At 37.1% G+C, this 20,404-nt stretch overlaps 1 protein-coding gene across 2 annotated transcripts in view; it reads left to right on the top strand.

Moving 5' to 3' along the window:
* Positions 1-20,404, top strand: part of LOC122794052 (mitogen-activated protein kinase kinase kinase kinase 5-like) — a 1,947,254-nt gene that overhangs the window by 1,587,669 nt on the left and 339,181 nt on the right. For both annotated transcript variants that reach the window (XM_044062187.1, XM_044062182.1), the window contains exon 19: positions 14,234-14,423. In XM_044062187.1, the coding sequence (XP_043918122.1) occupies positions 14,234-14,423 (190 nt within the window). The remainder of the gene's footprint in view (positions 1-14,233; positions 14,424-20,404) is intronic.

Genomic DNA, 20,404 nt, shown 5'->3' with positions numbered 1-20,404 from the left:
ACTCTCCATCTGTTGAGAAAATCTTTTTCATACACAGAAATTATGATTTTAGAATGTTTGCTATGGTATGTTTTGTGTGGGGACAACTAGATGCCATTGACAGTACATTTTTAGAAAATGCATTCCTATAAACATATGGTTCTATAGTCCCATCCAAAACCCATGTGACATTAACATCTGAAAAATCTGTGATGCAGATTCAATAAGGGCTACACAGTCTGCTAAGACTGTGTGCATATCGCAGCAGGATGATGTGCACACAGTAGCGCACTGTTTTACATTCAGTAAGTGGCTTCCACGCTGTGAGGAGGCATGCAAACACAGTAAACATCATGACATGCTAATTACAGTATAAGCAGCTGAACTGTATGCTAATCAACCAATTCAAAATGGAGTAACTATTCAACAAGCTATAAAACAACTGTGTAGACTCAGTCTAGATTTTTCCTGCGAATTCCAAAACCTATTGGAATACAGCTATGGAAGGTACTCTATATGGAACCAATTTTAGGAGCTGCAGTTACTGTTATACATATGTGTGTGCAACAGGCATAAGTCTTTGCTGTTGCTGCTAGAAATAGACCCCAGCCAAGAAGGAAAAGGGTATTTAGACCCCTGTTAACTTATCATGATCTGCATGATGTGGAAATTGTATGATGTGGAAATTGTAGAGCACTGTAGGGTGGATAGAGACAAAGGAACTCTGCAACCACTGTCATCTACAACTGAGAGCAAAAGCAAACCAAGGGGAACCAATACCTGTGGAGGCTAGGGTATATGTAGCCCTTAGAGTTTTAGCTACAGGAACCTTTCAGAGGGCAAGAGGGCATATGCTGTGGATATCACATGCATCAGCATCCGGGATCCTACATCAAATCCTGAATGCTATGTTACAACATGCCACTGATTACATATAAGTTTCCCTGTACACCCAATGAAATACCAGGATGGCTACACAACTGCAAGAGCAAAACTCCTAAAACCCAAATTTAGATGTGGCAACACGTCAGTAGTACTTGGCTCCCCCACCCCCAAAACAATAGGAAAATGACAGTTTGTGCAATCCAAGATATAACACATAACTCACTTGTTATTAATGCTTTCCACACAATTTTCATAAAATGTGTACACATTTACAATGCAAAAGTCAATTGTATACAATTACTAGACACCTCTTACTGTGCCCAGCACTCCCTGGTGATGTGTGTCATGGATAATATAGTACTTTGTATTGCCATGAAATAAGATAAAAAATACTGTTAAGGTAACCAGTTTTAACAATAACATTTGTAATGACAGTTAATAAGGCTGTCTATCTGTGAAAGTCAATACATGGCAAAAATGCCTAAGCCAAGAGTGAGTACATACAGATAACACTTTAATCCTAATGTGTATGTATATATATATATATATATATATATATATATATATATATATATATATATATATATATATATATTATATATATATATATATATATATATATATACATACACACACACACACACACACACACACACACATGTAAACAGTTCTGTTCATAACACGTGAACAAATGTAACATATCTGAAAAATGCAAGCATACTTTAGCAACATCAGAAGCCTTCTGTGCAAATAAATCTAAAGAAATGTCACTCTGTGTTCTAGAAATACACAAATCGTTTCACCTTCAAGTTCCCGAGCTGCACTGTTATCTTGTTATGGTCTAGACTCATGCCTGTGAGCATGGTGAAGATGAAAATGAGGTGTGAACTCATTAGAACTGCTGAATTCCAAATGTTTGGATTTGTGAAGCAGATGTAAACATAGTGTAGGTACTACCTCAGTGTTTGTTGCAACTGTGAATGTTAGTGGGAGGGAAAAGAAATACACAACAATTCAGACTCCCTACCTGCAGTGGTTGTGTCAGCCAGGATACACTTACAAGGCATAGAAGTAATTGTAACAAGCTGTGAAAAGGAAGTGAACAACACACATTTCTAAATTTCATTCCACTAATAGCCAAACTCTACTTTCTTTAATGAGAAAATATATTTTACTGTCTTGTAATATTGTCATACATTTTAAGGACAATGATACAAAATTCCAAATATACCGCATATGTGAGAGTACAGAACCACTAAGAGAAGAATGAACACAATATAAAAAGAAGACAGAACTGCACTGCTGCAAGCAGTACTTATAAACAGGCATATGATCATTCATTGCACTAAATATGTAAGCAACACATGTACAAACAACTGAGAGTATACAAGTGTTAAATGTCTTTATAATAACTGTGGTGGAAATGGGACTTGCTTATATGCACAATGATTTCCATTCCTGCTGCCAAGCTGTTTCTGTGGTAAAGTGAGATAAGACACCCTTACTGTGTTTTGTAGGTTCAGTAGTCTGAAGGTTCGAATCTAGAGTTGTGTAGAAAATTTTAATGTGTGTTACAATATAGTTTGTCATTTTTATTTTTGTTATAATATTCATATTTGTGTGGCGTATATACAGTGAAATGGAAAAATACATCAAAATTTAATGTTAACTAATTGCATGAAAAAGACAGCATAAATTACAGCTGTGAATCAAGTGTGTGCATAGCACACCTGATAAACTAGATGAACCATCAAGTATATATTAGCTGCAGATCATAGTTCAAGTCCTGCATGTATCTTTTAATGTTAAAACCTAATGAACACTTGTTACCAGACTAATGCATGTATAGCTCTGCTTTTCATGTTTGCACATCACTTACCTTCATGCAAACATGGTCTAATGGCCTACCCAAGAAGCAGACATTCTAAATTTCAGAATAGATACATTGTTACCTCTTTTGCTTTCCATTGCTCAAAGCAGTGATGCGCAACGGTCATCAACACCTGCAGGTCCAGAGCAGCGGCAGACAGGAAGCAGACAGTCTCGATTTCAAAATTGATACATTGTTGCATCTTTTGCTTTTCATCACGCAAACCCACTAAGCACTGTTATGCAGCAGTCAGCAAGCTCCCACAACACTTGCAGGTCCAGAACACCTGCAGACAGGAAATCAACAGTAGGCAATTTCAAAATGGATACATTCTATCACGTGTGATATGGCACCATGCAAACACACGAAATGGCTTTGTATGGTGGTCAGCACACATACCTAATAATGAATAAGAAAATATACAGCTGTTGTTTAGCTGTTCCTGTGGCAGCAGGATTAAGTGTAGAGGTGCAATACAGATGAGCCTGTGTTCTAATCCAGCAAAGTTCAAAGATTTATTCCTGTTGTTCCATTTTATTTTATATTAAAATTAACATGGAAACAATAATTAAACACACAAATAACTATCTACAGCAGGTGCATTGAGCTTACACAGGATACCAAATATTTATTAAATGTGTTACTGTGGATATCAGTAGAATTGTGGTTCTACAATTACGCATTTATTTTCTGAACTGTCATGTCACATCCATACATGTTTAGACACTCATATAACTTACTGCTCACAATATAGTTGAGGCAGGGTTCTGATCTACCAAACTCCCATTTTACTATTTATTTATTTATTTTTTTTTATTTATTTTACATTTGTTGACCGGGCTAGTCTAACTGGATACATGTCCATTTTCAGTAGAGGCCCGAGGAGAAAAGCTCCACTGTAACAGTCTACGGTAACACACTAAGAAAAAAATATATACAAGAGGATAACTAAACTACTAAGCAGGAGTTAGCAACTAATTAGCATACAAAACAACAGAAAAGCAATTAGTGAATCAAAAATATACAGCAACAACAGCAGTATTTAAATACAGAATTGAAATTTTTTTTTTTTTTTTTTTTATAGCATCTGGACTTGGACTTGACCTATCATGAAGAAAAAAAAAAACTAAAAATACTACCTGTGCAAGGCATTAGGTAGTGCAAAGTAAGTAGAGGTGATAGGAGGTAAAACATAAGCAAAGTAAGTAGCGGTAATAGGAGGTAAAATCACAAGAAAGAGGAAGTCACAAGCTGAAGAGAGTCAAGGGGAAGAATTTTAGTGATGGGAGCAGTGATATAAGCTAGCTGGAGACAAGGCAGTGTGAGAGAAGGAGAAATAATACTTGTCCAGATGATGGGTGTGTACAGTGCAGATAGAGGTAATTTATTAAAGAGGTAATAAGATGTGGAAGTAGCAAACAAGAGTCAGTCAGGAGAAGAGCAAGGGCAGAGCCAGTGTGATTTGAGGTGGGTCTTTAAATGTTTCTTGAAAAGGGGTGTTGAGGTCAAGGTAGTAAGTTCACTTAGTGCTCAGTGCATTTACACTTGCTGTCATAGAGTCTGCTAATGCATTTACACTTGCTGTCATAGAGTCTGCTAATGCTTGTCCACTCAGTTAAAAAAAACAATAATACAAACTGTAGCATAATTATAAATAATAATAAGTGTGTATAGCAGTGTAGCTCATATAAATTATATGTGTGACAAAGGGTATACTGACTAGTATGTTTCTGTAATTAAATGTGTCTTCTCTGGCCTTAGATGGCCTTCATACTGCAATGATACTCATACACACATGAATATATAAACCAGGACCTTGTCAGATCACACACATACATGGTTAACCCCACACTCTCATGTGTAGTTATATGTGATTCATTAGCATGTCTGACACCTGTCCCACAAAAACAATATTGTCCCATACATAGCTCTCTACTTTGCACATGTGTCTAATCGACACACATGATTCAGTCCATTTGGCTATACAGCATGACTGCATTGTTGTCACCCCTCTTTGTTGAGGTGACAGTGCAAGTTCAACTTATATTCTATACATATTTTAATTTTATAATGTTGAAGAGGTGGATAGCTATGGCTGTTTCCTATCTCCCTCCTGAACATTTCTAAATCACTTTCCCTTTGTTCTTCCCTCTTCTTGCCCCTCATTTACCACTTTCCAATCTACTCCATTTTAACACCTTTAATCTGGTCAAAAAATAGAGTCACACATCACACACACAAGTAAAAAAAACACATGAAGCCGTTCACTTTTTGTCATCTGTGTTTGCACGGAGTTTGGCATCATGCACCATTGCCAAATGACTGTGAATGGCTCTTCAACTGTGTGATTACCTCTATGAGACACTGCTTAAACATGCTGCAGTAAGGAAACACACAGTGAAATTAGTATAAAGAATTATTTCATTACATTATTCATACATATTTAAAAGTATTAGATACAGCTGGATTCGAACCCTAGATCATCAGGGCTCAAAATAAATAGCTCAGTGCATTTACACTTGCTGTCATAGAGTCTGCTAAGCAGCAGGTGCATTTCTTACACTCAGTACTATTCACAGTACTCAGTGGTATGCCTCACTGCTTAACGTGTTTGCACAAAGGAAAGCAAACCAATATATCTTTCTGAATTTATAAATGAAGCAGAGGCCCACTTAACTACATGCAAATGGAGAAAGCAGTATAAATACTTTTTAAACAGTTATATGATTTATGACACAACATTTCCAATACAAACTATTTATGAACACCATAGTATCTGTTAGATGTTTCTACTCTAGCCAGTATGGATAAATACTTCTCAAGTTCAAGTAGGAGTCCTTAAATGTGTATCTCGCATGTGCAAACACTTTGCCATCAATTGCACAAACCAGCTGCTCGGAGGTGCACCATGGAAAGTGCCTATAAGTGCACATTAGCATGTTGTAGTTATGCTTACTGCCCACTTAGTTTCCATTCCATTAAAGTACAGGTAAAAACACAACCAAAGGGAAGGCACTTTTTAAGTACAGAAAGCATAGTTACACTCTAGCACGTGTTACCTGCACCTATGCACTTGATACTTGGTCTCTTACTACTTGTTTCTAAATATATCAACTACATTACAGAGAAAAATGAAAAACTGCTTTGTTACATACAATGTACATTTTTATACTGCCAATACACATTCATATTGTTTAATACTTGTAGTGTGGACATCTGTATGCATAGATTGTAAAGTATACCTGCAAATAAGAAACACAACAGCAAATACTACACTTTCCACATTCATAAATCATCTGGTAACATGCAGAACTTTAAAACTTTGACAATTGTACATGGCTAGTCATCAATTTCATACAGGCCTCTCAACATCTTCTCTTAAACATCCAATGATGATGTCATCAACTATAAATTGACTACATGAAAAAAGACATGGAAGAGTTCTCGGATCATGTGGCCCAGGCAGGTATGACCTAGCACTGAGTAGCATCCTGCCTTTGCCCAGAATGATACCACAGAATAAGGACAGAATTACTGGCTTCAACAATCTGCTAAGCTTCTGGTGTCATTCAAAGGGGATCCAGGATCTGTCTGCCTGGGACAACATGATCGACAGACCACGATGGTCTGCACCTGTTGCCCCTGGGATTCAGGTTACTGGCTAAGGCTCTTGCCACCCCTATATTGCCTTTTTTAGGCAAAGTTCAAAGGACAAAACCACCACAGTAACAGGTACAAGCATGCAAAATCTGAAGGTAATGCTACTCAATGCTAGAAGTCTAAACCTCAAAATACACTCTCTCGAGGCACTCCTAAAACTGGAGAACATCGATATCTGTGCAGTAACTGAGACCTAGTTCAAGGCTCCAGAGAGCACCCCTGCAACACCAGGCTACAACTCTTGCCACACTTTTCGGCCTCCAAACCAGGACCAAAACACTAAAATTGGAGGAGTGTCCATATTCACCAAGGATATTCACAACACCAAGCTAGTTGCCCAACACAATCCATCTGAAATTCACCACATGCAACTAACACTAGGTAAGACTGCTATCTAAACTGTAGCTTGCTACTGATCCCTCACCATGCCCCAAGATTCTCACTACACCTTTCTAAATTGTAGCTTGCTACAGATCCCTCACCATGCCCCAAGATTCTCACTGCACCTTTCTAAACATACTGGAAAATATTAAGATACAATCAAACACCCTAATACTGGGTGATTTCAACTACCCTGCCATTAGCTGGGAAAACTACTTGTGTACCAAACACCTTTTCCCAATGGTTCTTGGAATTCATAAATTCCAACACCCTGGATCAACTAATCCTTAGTCCCACCAGGGGCTCCAATATCCTAAACCTGGTCATTACCAACATGGGTAATCGATGATCCACACCTATGGTCAACCCCTCGTTAGTCAGGTCTGACCATAAGCTAATCACCCTTCACATTCACATCCCACCCCCAGTAAGGAAACCTCTGTAAAAAACTTCTCCAAAGCCAACTTCATGCTACTCATGTCAGAAGTGCCAAACATCATGACACCCATGCAGACGGGAACGGAAAGTTTGACTGCTGAATCCTATACAAAGGCACTGTACGAGCACATCCACTCGTGCATGAATTGTACCATCCCCAATAGAACCAAGATGCTCTCCTCCAAAAAAAGGAAGCCAATCTGGTGGTCCCTTGCCATAAACAAACTTTACAACAAAAGGAAGAAAGTGTTGCAGAAAAGAGGAAAATCCCAGGATGCAATAAATTCCCTTACCAGCCTTCAGTAAGAAGCTGAGATCCCTCATAAAATCCTCCAAATCTAGTTGCGAAAATAAAATTGCCAAAGATTCCAAAGGCAACCACAAGGCATTCTATAGCCATGTCAGGAATCTAAATGGCAATGCTCAGATCTGCTCTGAGCTACAACAGAATGGCATTAAATATACTGATCCCAAGGATATTGCCAATAGCCTGGCAGATCGATTCAGTGCAAACTTCACCCCCCTCTCACCCCCTAAAGGGCCCATCTCAATACCGAAAGATTGTCAAATTCCGGTAATAACGGCCACACAGGTAAAAAACCCACTCTCCAAAGCTAAGAATACAGCATTCATGGGACCAGACAACATCTCAGGCTGTGTACTACATGATATAAAGAAAAACAGGCTGAGCCAGTCACCACGGCTGATATAAATCCACTTTAATTGTAGAGACAAAAAGTAAGCGCTTTCACGATCCTCTCGACCGCTTCATCAGATTCAAATAAAATCCTTTCATACACCTACTTTTATACACTCAGTAATCAATTAAAACATTAATTAAAAACATCAGTTATTCAATTATGCATGCTAAAACTTCATATAATGACTTCATTTAAAAAGTAGTAAAAAGTATAGCAAAAAATACATTTGTCTGATAATAACTCATTAATGCTTAAGTGTCGTAGCTTTTAGAAAGGGTTTCAGGGACACTGCCTCATTAATCCCTGGAGAGGTATGTGCATTCAATCTGAGTATCCAGCTTTGCTCTGCAAGCTCAGTCCTGTTTTTTATGTCCCCACCCCTCATTCCTTCCTGCAGAATCTCTAGAACAATAAATTTAAAGGAATGCTGTCTGCCCTTAGTTTCTACATGCTTAAAAAGAGCATTTGTTTTCTTTTTATTAGAAATATCTCTGTAGTGCTCCTGTATGCGTTCCTTTAGCATACAATTAGTCTTTCCTACATAGTAAGCATTGCATGTTATGCAGAAAGCAAAATACACTATATTTTTTGTTCTGCAGTCAGCATACTGCCTAGCTTGTAATTCAAAGTGCAGATCAGGGTGGATATATGTGGGGTACATGAATGAATATACCTGCATGCTGAACAATTCCTGCACATATAAGTGCCTTTTCTTTCAGATAAATTGTTCAGTCTATTACTCTTGTTGCCATAGCACAGTTGACGTTTAAGGGACCTCTTATTTTTAAAAGCAAACTAGGTGCATCTTCTATAAAACCATCCAGGTCTCTAATAGTTTTCAAGATGTTACAATTTCTTTTAAATACTTCACAAAAAATACTAATGTCACTGGTAAAAGTAAGGGGGAATCTAAGTTTACCATCATTACTGCCATTCACCTGTGGTGTATTATTGGCTCCCTCTGAAAAAAAGGGTCTACCTCTGGTGTTTCTTTCTCTCTTCATTTCAACTACATATTTATCATACATATCACCAGGATACCCTCTCTCTAAAATCACTTCTTTAAGCGTATCTAATGCTGCCTTAAGCTGTGACTCATAATTATGTAGTCTCATCAGACTAAGGATATAATTTAAGTAAAACAGAGAATGAGGCACTATCTGAATTGAGAACCTTAGAGTCTATTGAAATAAGGCCAGCTGATAAAGGTGGAGGTGTTGTGGTGTTGGACAAAGATCAATATATGACACTAACGAGATTACTATTAGAGGAAGAGAATACATATCAGATAATAACCCGAATACAAGCTAAGGGAATAATAGATAGAATCTCTGTTATGTTGTTTGATCTTTTAGTTAATGGGATGATTACAGAAGATCTATTTAAGTACTTTACTATTGAAAATCCAGTATTTCCAGCTATATATGGATTACCTAAAGTACATAAGAACTTGATATATATATGGTTTCACTTCATAATCACTAATTGCTGAAATATCGAATTTCAGCAATTTGTGTCCATAAAGCTGAAACCTGAAAATAATGAAAGTGCATAATGGCGAATAGGACTATGTCGAAGTCGCGGTTATTCATTGACATTATCTTACAGAAGTGTTTGGCTGGGATGGTGTCTGCAGTTTAAGGTTAGTGAGTGTGTGTGAGTGTTTTTTAACTTGTACGAGTGGGTTAGGGTAGGGAGGTGGAGGTACAAGCATGTGTGTTGGCTGTGTGTGATTTTTTTTTTTTTTTTTTACTGTTTGTGTGATCTCGGATCTAGTATATATATATAGGTAGGGGGGTGTGAGGGTGAAGGGGGGCTTGCCCCCCTGCATATGTGTAGTGTAGGCGTATGTCTGTTTGTGTTGTGTTGTATTTAATTGTTTTGTGGTGTGGGTGTTATGGTTTGTGTGTTGTGTGCTATATGCTGTGTGTTCGATGTTGTGGTCTCGTGATTGTGAGGTGTCGGTGTTTTGATGGTTTCAGCTTTATAATGTCGAAATGCTGAAATTCGATATTTCAGCATTTCGGCAATATGAAGTGAAACCATATATATATATATATATATATATATATATATATGTATATATATATATATATGTATATATATATATATATATATATATATATGAATATATATATATATACACACACACACACACACACACACACACACACACATACACACACACACATATATATATATATATATATATATATATATATATATATAGCCGAGGACCAGTGATTGAAGTTTTAAAACTTCGAACATAAAATAGAAAAAAAAAATGTCTTTTATGTTTTTGCAGATGGGCAACCCCCCTGCACCCCCACACCCCCTGCTAATTAAATATGCCCACTCCAAGATCGCTCTGCAATGAGGAAAATTGTAAATTTCCTGTTCCATGCTGTACGGTGATCTACATCCAGAAAGTTTGAAGTTTCAAAACTTCAATAATGTGGTCTTTGGACATATGATGTTCGAAGTTTTGAAACTTCCATAATCTGAAGGGGACCTCTATATATATAATATATATATATATATATATATATATATATATATATATATATATATATATATATATATATATATGTGTGTGTGTATATACAGGCACACACACACACACACACACACACACACACACACACACACACACACACACACACACTACATAATATAATATTTTTCATTTGATAGCTGTTGATATATCTGTTTCATATGCTTATCTAATCCTTATGACTACCACCCCTTTTGTCTTTCCAATTATACATTCCAGATCATTGCTTAGGTGTTTGTTTTTTTGCCTTTGAAATATTATTTAAATAATTGTTAATGACTTCATGAGACCTGTCATGCAACTTCTTCACAACTTGTGTTTCAGCCAGAACAAAGGATTGAGGGATGAATCATGATACTTAAATGAAATGACATCAAAATAGTCAAGGTATCTGTTTTCTTACCCATGAACAGTAAATCCAAGTTCAAAAGTCTGCAGATGTTTTTTCAGATCTAAAACGCAGTGGTAGTAAAAACAATATGAGCAGGCCCCAATTTAAGCTTATAGTAAATAACCCATTCTGCTGATCACTAAGTGAAACACTACATATGATAAAAAACAAATCGTGAATGTTCCTGCATAAGTGAGGACCTTCGACATACCCAGGCAATTACAGACCCATAAGTCTGACCATCTCATATGTGAAACATGGAAAGGTTTATCATGGAATTAAACAGTCTGGACATAGGGAACCTCCAAACACTAGACCCATCTCAGTTTGGATTCATCAAGAGCAGGTCATTCTTACTCATCCAGGTGGATTTTTTGAAAAGGTCTCCAAAGCAATGGATGAAGATAAAATGGTACACATCACATACCTCATCCTGGCCAAAACGTTTGACACAAATTTCCACTCAGGCATAGCAGAAAAGCTAAATATACTGGGAATAAACCCCTATGTCACCTGCTAGGTTGCTAACTGGCTCATAGAAAGGATGCAGATAATCAGAATAGGGGAAGTTACCTATACAAAGAGACCAGTCACCAATGGAGTCCCCAGGGGTTCTGTACTGAGACCTTTCCTATTAAGAAAGTACTTTTCTGAAGTAAGAGTCAATACCAAAGGGCTCTGTCTGACTAAATTTGCAAATGACTGTAAGCTAGGAGCAGTCATTGAATCCCCAAATGACTTTGCCGTTCTGCATGAAGGTTTGTCTCAAATAAATAATGGGTGTCAATGTCCTGGTCTGAACTTAAATGTCAAAAATGCATTATTGTATCCTTTGGGGAGTCATCTACCCCAGGGAACTACCACATTGAAAATATGCCCCTAAGAGTTGACCCAGTTGTTCAGGATTTGGGAACTTGTATGGACTAGTGACCTAACTTTTGACCAATATGTGTCTGTTGCTGTAAGAAAATCCTTCTATACTCTACAACTTATAAACAAAGGGATTATATCTAGATCATGGAATGCCATTGTCCCCCTTTACTCAGCCCTCATTAGGCCAGTCATTGAATATAATACCCCCCCCCCTTCCTTTGGCATGTATCTGTCTAGATACATGCAACAACTGGAATGCCCACAGAGATACCTTACTAAAAGGATACAAGGCCTAAACAATATGTCCTACATGGATTGACTCAAAGCCCTGTCACTATAATTGGTATCCTACAGACTGCTAAGAGGTGACATGTGGCTGGCATGCAAGGCATCCTCTGACCCATTACTGATGTATTTACTGCACATCAGTAATTCAAATGACATCAGAAATACTAAGTCTGAGAATCTAAACCTCTTCCGCAACATAAACAGAACAGGTTGGAGGGACAGGCATATTTCACAGAGGATACTGCTGCTATGGAACAGGGTACTTATTCACATAAAACAAAGTTCATCCCCATCCATTTTCAAGTGCAACTTAGATCTATGGAAGGGCATTAGAAAATTTACCCCAGGACTCTGCCCCTGTATTACTAATGGACAGATGCAGCTCATAAATTCTTTATGCCATGTATGGGTCCCTGCAGATTATTTATGGTATGTTCCCAGCTATTCTCTTTACAGGTAAAATATAATTATTAACAATGGGATGGGTATGGTCACTCTATAACAAAATTGGATAGGTTATTTTAAGTGCAAAAAAGGGAAATTATCTAAGCTTAAAATGGCTCACAAGGACAGCTAGCCTAGTATTTAACTATGGACCTGTAAAGTTAAAGATTACGTGATCAGTGAAAACAACCCATTCTGCCTGAACAAATGTGTGAAAATGTATATAAAAGATATATATTTTTAACTGTAAAAGGGGGCATGTTGTATATGGGGTATATAACTTTAAATATGCTAACTCATAACTACAGAAAGTTGCAGGATGATACCATTTCTAGAAGCAGATTCAGCAAATACCTCATCAATAAAGGTTAACATCTAAAGTATGTTTTGCTAATAGTGCATTCTGACAAACACCCAGATTGTACAGTAAATAACTATATATTTATGTAACATAAGGTATTTCTGTTTAGATAACTCACATGGGATGTGTGGAATTCAGATAGCAGTGTGTATGCGGTCTTTTGATCCCACAATGACTAGCATATGTGCAGATGTGCCATTTGGTGGAGAGGTGGCCTTATGCCTGCTAACACAGTCTGGAAACCCATTCTTGATAGAAGGCAGTACATAGAGAGGTTTATTGTGATAATGATTATGCTCTATACCTGTGCTGCTCAGTTTTAATCTCTGGGGTGTGTGTGTGTGTGTGTGTGTGTGTGTGTGTGTGTGTGTGTGTGTGTGTGTGTGCGCGTGCGCGTGCGTGTGTGCGTGTGCGTGTGCGTGTGCGCGTGTGCGTGTGTGTGTGTGTGTGTGTGTGTGTGTGTGTGTGCGCGTGCGTGCACACACATGCATGTGTATGTAGCATGTAAGCAAGTTAATGAGCTTGGTCCTCATGGCAAGGGGTTATGTGTTTTCACTTTGTGTTACCATGCAGTCATGACACAGCTAATACATCTGCGCCAGTCCTGCCTTATGCAATCTATATTTGCCCTCTGTCTCTCTATTTCGAGATGGGTATAGCTCAGTCTGTATGTTACTGTCTTGGGACTGGACATCCAACGTTGCTGCACTCATCTTCTGTTTTCATAGAGCCTTCCAAGCCACAGCATAAACTCTGCTCATTACAAATGCATCCCTCTCTTTATCACCTATGGCACTTGGCTTAGTAGTGTCGTCTTCTTGAGTTTACCTCCTTCTCGACTAGATATATAATTGTTTTCCACATTTGGGCTTTACAGCCCTAACCTACAGAACAATTGTTGCACGAGTTCCACCTGTTATTTTGTCACACAGCTGCTCTTACAAAATGTATTTATATGTTTACATTTTAAATGCCAGTAGCAGCCATGTGCATTGTATTGCACATCTTATGCACCAGTCATCGTTTGTATATGATAATAGCACCACATTGTGCAGTACTGTATTCACAGATCCTTATTTCTGATTGTCAGTGCTGTGTAAAAAGATATTCTGCTTGTGTATACTTTCTGTTATACATTTATTTATTGTGATTCCTGTTATAAGCTACTGCTCAGCAGAGCAATCATTTCCCTGCAAAATACATTTTTTGTGTGTCTGTTTTTTGTAGTCATTTGTACATCTTCAAGTGTTGCAGTAATTCTATACGTTCTGAGCAGACTGACATCTGTTCTATACTGTGAAACGTACAAGGGGAGAATAGTGGAAATAAAAGCATGTGGTTTGCTTTATTGTGCAGCATTTCTTTGACTGACATTATCATAGGCTAAATTATAACATTTTCTTCCTAGCCAAAATTCCGTACAGGTTCTGAAGAGAGTGTAACAGATGAAGAGAGATCGGGAACAGTCATACAGAATCCGCTTTATTCAAATGTTTCTGCTCCATTAGTCAGGTCTTCCAGTGGCCCACCTGTACCAAGAAGATCTGATTATTCCCCACAAGTCAACATGAGGGGTTCAAATACTTCTCTCAACTCAGGTAAGCTGGTCAGGACAGAATTAAAAAAACATTTATTTCATTGCCACCTCCCACAGCTTTAATTAGCAACAGTGATTAATTAGCTTATAATTCTATTATCAGTAACTTTATCATAAATCTGTTAACTCTTTCTCTTGTGCAGGTATTTGTAGTTTAGATTTCCTAGATCCCATGTTATGCAGCTATATAACAGTGTCCCAAAGGCATTGTTTTTTTTCCTGCTGAATATGGAGGAAAGATATTTTTTAATCATGGAAATGAACCATTCTGGCCTTAGTATATGTTATTATTATAAATTTAATGGTTTGTTAATTAGGGATTTTGAATGTGTTCCAGTTAGCTGTTTGTCCTAGTAGCCAAGTGTTTACTTACCATGTGTATAATTGTCTGTGATATGAGTTTTGTTATTTTGGTCTTTAGTAGAACTGGGTTCACCGACTTGCAATTCAGGTAAGTGTACTTTTGATGAACGAAAGTAGACCTGTATTTAAACACACACACACACACACACATATATCTATATCTATATATATCTATATATATATATATATATATATATATATATATATATATATATATATATATATATATATATATATATATATATGTATATATATATATATATATATATATATATATATATGTAACAATTTGTCTTTTATCTGGACACCACCATATTGATCAACCTTTATCAGTTGCTTGTAAACCTTCTACTTTACCTCCATGAAAGTTTTTAAAATGGTCAGCTATAGAGCTCTCTTGTCTACTATTAATTATATCACATACATGTTCTAAAAGTCTGACCTTAAAGGGTCTTTTGCTTTCCCCTACATAAAACTTATAGCAGGGACAGCTAAGGGCATAAATAATGTCCTGAGTATCACAACTAAAAAATCCCTGTATTGCAAATCTAATTCCATTAATTAAAAAAAATATATTTACTACATACTTACAACCCTTACATTTCCCACAACTCATTGTGCCTTTTTTATGTACTGTACCAGGTATATTATCCAAAGGAGCAACAAATCTGCCATGTACCAGAAAGTCTCTGATACTTTTCCCCCTTTTAAATGAAATCCTCAGTACTAAACACCCCCACTCTGAAAAGTCTCTAATGGATTCTAAATGACTCCAATAAAATTTAACCAAGTCCACTAACTTAGAACTAAAAACACTATACGTAGTGACAAAATAGATTATTTATGTGCCATTTGGCACACTTCTATTGTCTAAAACAGTGGTGCACACCTTTTTCTGGGGAGGGTAACTACACAAATTTTTAATGCATCGGTGGGCCACCTCAAAACATAGTAAGTTGTTACAAGTTAACAATAGGTACAGGTGACTGGCATTTTTACTTAAGACAGCAGTTATGAAAGTGCCTGTTTTCTACATCAGCTTTGCGTTTAACTTTATTTTGGTTTGCAGCCATGATTTATTACAAACTCTTGCAGAAAGTTACTATTGTTTACAGACTTACAAGTTATAAACAAGAATGAATAGCTACTTACACAGCTAAAATTAAAGGTTTACGCAACTGCAGTTAATTAGGTAAGTAAGCACATGCTGGAAAGTTTGCTTGACTGGAGTAAGGCATAGCATTTTTTTTCACTTTTTTTAAAAAATTTTGGTTACTCTTTGGGGCCAGATGGTGTTGTGGTGAGGGCCGGATTTGGCCCCAGGGCCAGATGTTGGGCACCACTGATCTAAAACATGTCCCCTACTATTCTGATGTCCACCCATGAGGTTCCCTCTCCAATATATTAACATATTAATGCAACATACCTCTATGATAGCCTCTGTCCATAAACATTCTCAAAGTTATGTCCTTCTCCATAATAAAATCTACCTCATTATTACAAAGTCGGCAAATTCTTAAAAGTTCACCATATGGCAAAGCGTGTAAAACATGAGGAGGATAACAACTGTGTGCTTGTAAATATTGAGTACCTTTATGGAATTTCCTATGTACGATGGTTCTGATGTTATCACCACTACTTATATCAACCACCACATCCAGAAAAGGCACTTTCCTATTCACCTTTAACCCATCACATTGTAAATTAAATATATTATGCTGTGAATTAGACACAAAGTCATTCACACACTCAGTCTCCTCTACATAAAGATATTGTCATCAATAAATCTATAATATTTGACAACATATTACTGAAATAACTCTGTTTGATATATATACTCTGTTTCGAACAAGACCATACATACATTCGCATACATGGGGTCAAAAGCTGCCCCCATAGCTGTACCCTGTTTTTGATGGTATAACTTGTATGTAAGAAGAAACTAAAGTGATAATAGCCACATCATACCCAGTCACCAACACAAGCTAAAGCAACCATTTGTGCATAATCTAAGCAAGGCTGGCTTTAAACTAGATAAATCTGTAGCTTTATGCATGTCCAGAGATAAAAATCGGTGGCAGTATTACTATGATGATGATGATGATTATTATTATTATTATTATTGTTATTATTAATAATAATTGTATTTACTTACTTTTTTTATTGTACACACTGAGACTCCGACACTGCCCTGAAACCCAGCATTATCACAAGATGCAAAAACATCACACACACATTTACACACTGCATGCTCTCTACAGGCAAACTGGTGCCACACCAGTTCACTTACATCACATCTTTGCAGTGTAAGAGGAAACCAGAGCACATGAGTATATTAATTAATCAAAAATTTTATTCTCTAAACAATTTGATTTGGTGGGTTCAAAAGCCAATAGACAATTAGAAATATTTTTGAGAAATGTTAATCTAACAAATAATCAGTATCTGTTCTATTTATATAAAATATTCATTAGGCCAATTTTGGAGTATAATATTGTTTTTATTACTTAAAATATCACTCAACTGAATGAACTAGAATCAGTACTAGATAGTCACTTAATCAGACAGTTCACTTGGGATTGTGGTTATGTTCCTCATTGGTTTCTTATGCCATATGCCTAGTTACTATCTCTGAAATAAAACTACCTACCTTTGTGCATGTATGTGTGTTCACACATAACTGCAGTGCTATGGAGTAAAGATGAGCTCTTACCTGTTGCTGGTTTGCCTTGGTGGCATGGCATTATTTGGCTCATTTCTTCAAGATTTTTTAAATATTTTGATCCTTCAGTGTTTTGGTCTTTAGATATTATGGTATCAGGATTTTGATTTTCAAGATTTTATGTTTCAACTTATATACACACACACACACACACACACACACACACACACACACACACACACACACACACACACACACACACACACACACACATATATATATATATATATATATATATATATGTGTGTGTGTGTATGTGTGTACACATGCACACACATATACACAGACACACTCACAAAAGATTGCTGCAGAACAAACAAGGGTTACAGAGAGTGGCTATGTAATATCACTTTACAATGTAAGAAGTCTGAGTAAAAAGATGGGGGAGCTGCTGAAGCTAGTGATGGGGGAGGGTAGAGATTGCTGGTATCACTTGGGTCAGTGGAAAAAGCTGTGGGGTCTGCGGTGACAGTATACATAAAATATGATTTCAAATGTGAGGTGATGAGAAGAAAGATACCTTGTGAAGGGATCAAGGGAATGAGCAGGTTCAGAAACTAGGGTAAGTGCATTGGCAAAATATTGTCCTCCTGACACATCAAAGAAGGGGGATGAGAGATTTTTGAAAAGAGTTAAAAAGAAGAGTATAAAGAAAGTAATAATAGGGGATTCTGAATTTGCCACAAATAACACTGGGTGATTCTAATCTTTAGAGACAGAGCAAGAACTGACAGAAATCTTGTACCACAGACAGTACAGCCAACTGAGGCAATCCTATTTTGTAAGTAATGTTTTTTCAGTTTACCATTTCTTGGTCAAATCTCTACATTCTACTCCTTTTTCTCTTTTCCTCTACCACTTTGACAGTGCATTCAGAATTATTCTAGCACACTTTTAATGTCATTTCCCGCTTCTCTTCCAGTTGTTAACCACCTACAAGTTGGTTTGTTTCATTCATTCTTTTCTTGCACCACAGTATCACACAACCTCCTCATCTTAAAAAGCATTCCTATTTTGATGGAAGTTTCTGTATCATTGAAATATGTACATACATTTAATTACCTTACAGATTCATTTATATTATATTGATCACATTATAGCTTTACAGTACCGCAACTATATTGCAGTTGTATTACAACTGTACTACAGTTATGCTGTGACTGACCAAGTTCGCCGATGATTGCAAATTTGGAGCAATCTTTGAGTCCCCCAACGATGTTAGTGTACTGCAGACAGGGTTAATGCAGATAAATAATTAGTTCCAAAGCCATGGATTAAAGCTAAATGCAAAAAAATGCACTATAACTACCTTTGGGAAAGCTGACATCCCTACTAATTGCATTATAGACAGCACTATCCTAAGTGTAAACCTGGTGGTACGTGAACTAGGTACTCAGGCTGAGAGCAGCCAGTGCTCCCTTTTGCATGTACTTAACCTGACACCTGCAACAGCTGGAGAAACCACGGAGGTTTCTCACCAAGAAATTACAAGGTACACAAAACAATTCTTAGGCAGAAAGACTAAAATCCCTGTCACTGTATTCTGTCACCTACAAGTTGTTAAGGGGTGACCTCTGCCTGGTTTATGGGGTAGTCTCTGACTCAACCCTGTTGGAAATGCTACACATTAGTAAATCAAACTGCAGGAGGGTCCCTCGCTCCAGGGATCTTAACCTAACCTCTGACATGAACAGGTCATGCTAGAGAGATAGATACATCTTGCAGAGACTGCCACTTCTCTGGAACAGGTTTCCAGTTCATGTGAAACAGAGCACCTCCCTGACCCTCTTCAAATACAGCCTAGATCAATGGATGGGTGACTGCAAATTCACTCCTGGGGTGGTGCCCATGTCCCTCCTGGACAGAGGAAGTTGTTATTAACATCTTTCCTACTTCACTCACCTAACCACTGGCAATTGGGGTAACTCAGGATAAATATGGCTAGGCTTGTAAGGGCTCTAGAGCCATTAGCCTAGTAACCTTACCTATGAACAGTGATGGATAGGAGGAAAACAATCATAATGTCACTTCTGTAAGTCTCAAAATAGCAGATTCAGCTATATGCTTGACAGGAAGCATTGTCTTTTTAACAAATTATGTAGCATCTCTGCTAGCAAAGAACATTTTTCAAAGCTGTGTAAAATCAAATGTTTATTCAAAACATTGCATGTTTTTGAACAGAAGCATGAAAATGAGCAAAACCAACAAAGAATGAGATCTAAGTGTACCTCTGAAGCGCCAAGGCAGGCAAGCAATTCAGACTGTCATTGGGAGGGTCTTAGAATTAATAAACAGAATGTTGGTTTTAAATTAGAAACAAGTGCAGAGAATGCCGTTTTGTTTTGTCAGGAGAGAGGTTTAGATCCTTGAAGTGTGGAAATTGGCTACTAATTGCAGCAATTAGGTCACAGACTGTTTGGCTGAATTAAAAAAGCTAAGAAAAAAACAAGATTATCTGTTCAAATTGTTGCACTTAAAGAAGTATCCTCTAATTGTTTGGTAATTTGGCTTGTAAGAAGTTAATAATGATAAAAACAAATAGTGCATGTGTACAGAACTGATCATACAGTCACAGAGACATCTCAAATACTATGCAGTTTAATGATACCCTGCATCACTATGGTAATATATATTTATAGGTATAGAATGATTGCTAGCAGAATATTGCACACAAATAAGTCCTAATGCTACTCCTGTGATAGATGTTTTACTAATAACTTTCAAAAGCAAAACCAGATCAGTAACTGATGCATATGTGAAGCATAGGCACCATTAAGAAACAATTATAGCCAACAGAAAGAGTGAATAATAAGGTAAGTGTTGTAAAAAATACAGAATTCTCATTTGTACTGAAGCAGAACATCTAAATGAAGTGATCAAAACAAGTTATTACCGAT

This window comes from Protopterus annectens, chromosome 1.part0 (genome assembly GCF_019279795.1).
Source record: "Protopterus annectens isolate FY-2018-M chromosome 1.part0, PAN1.0, whole genome shotgun sequence".
NCBI classification, from domain to species: domain Eukaryota; kingdom Metazoa; phylum Chordata; order Ceratodontiformes; family Protopteridae; genus Protopterus; species Protopterus annectens.
This window is presented reverse-complemented; position numbering and strand designations above follow the sequence as displayed.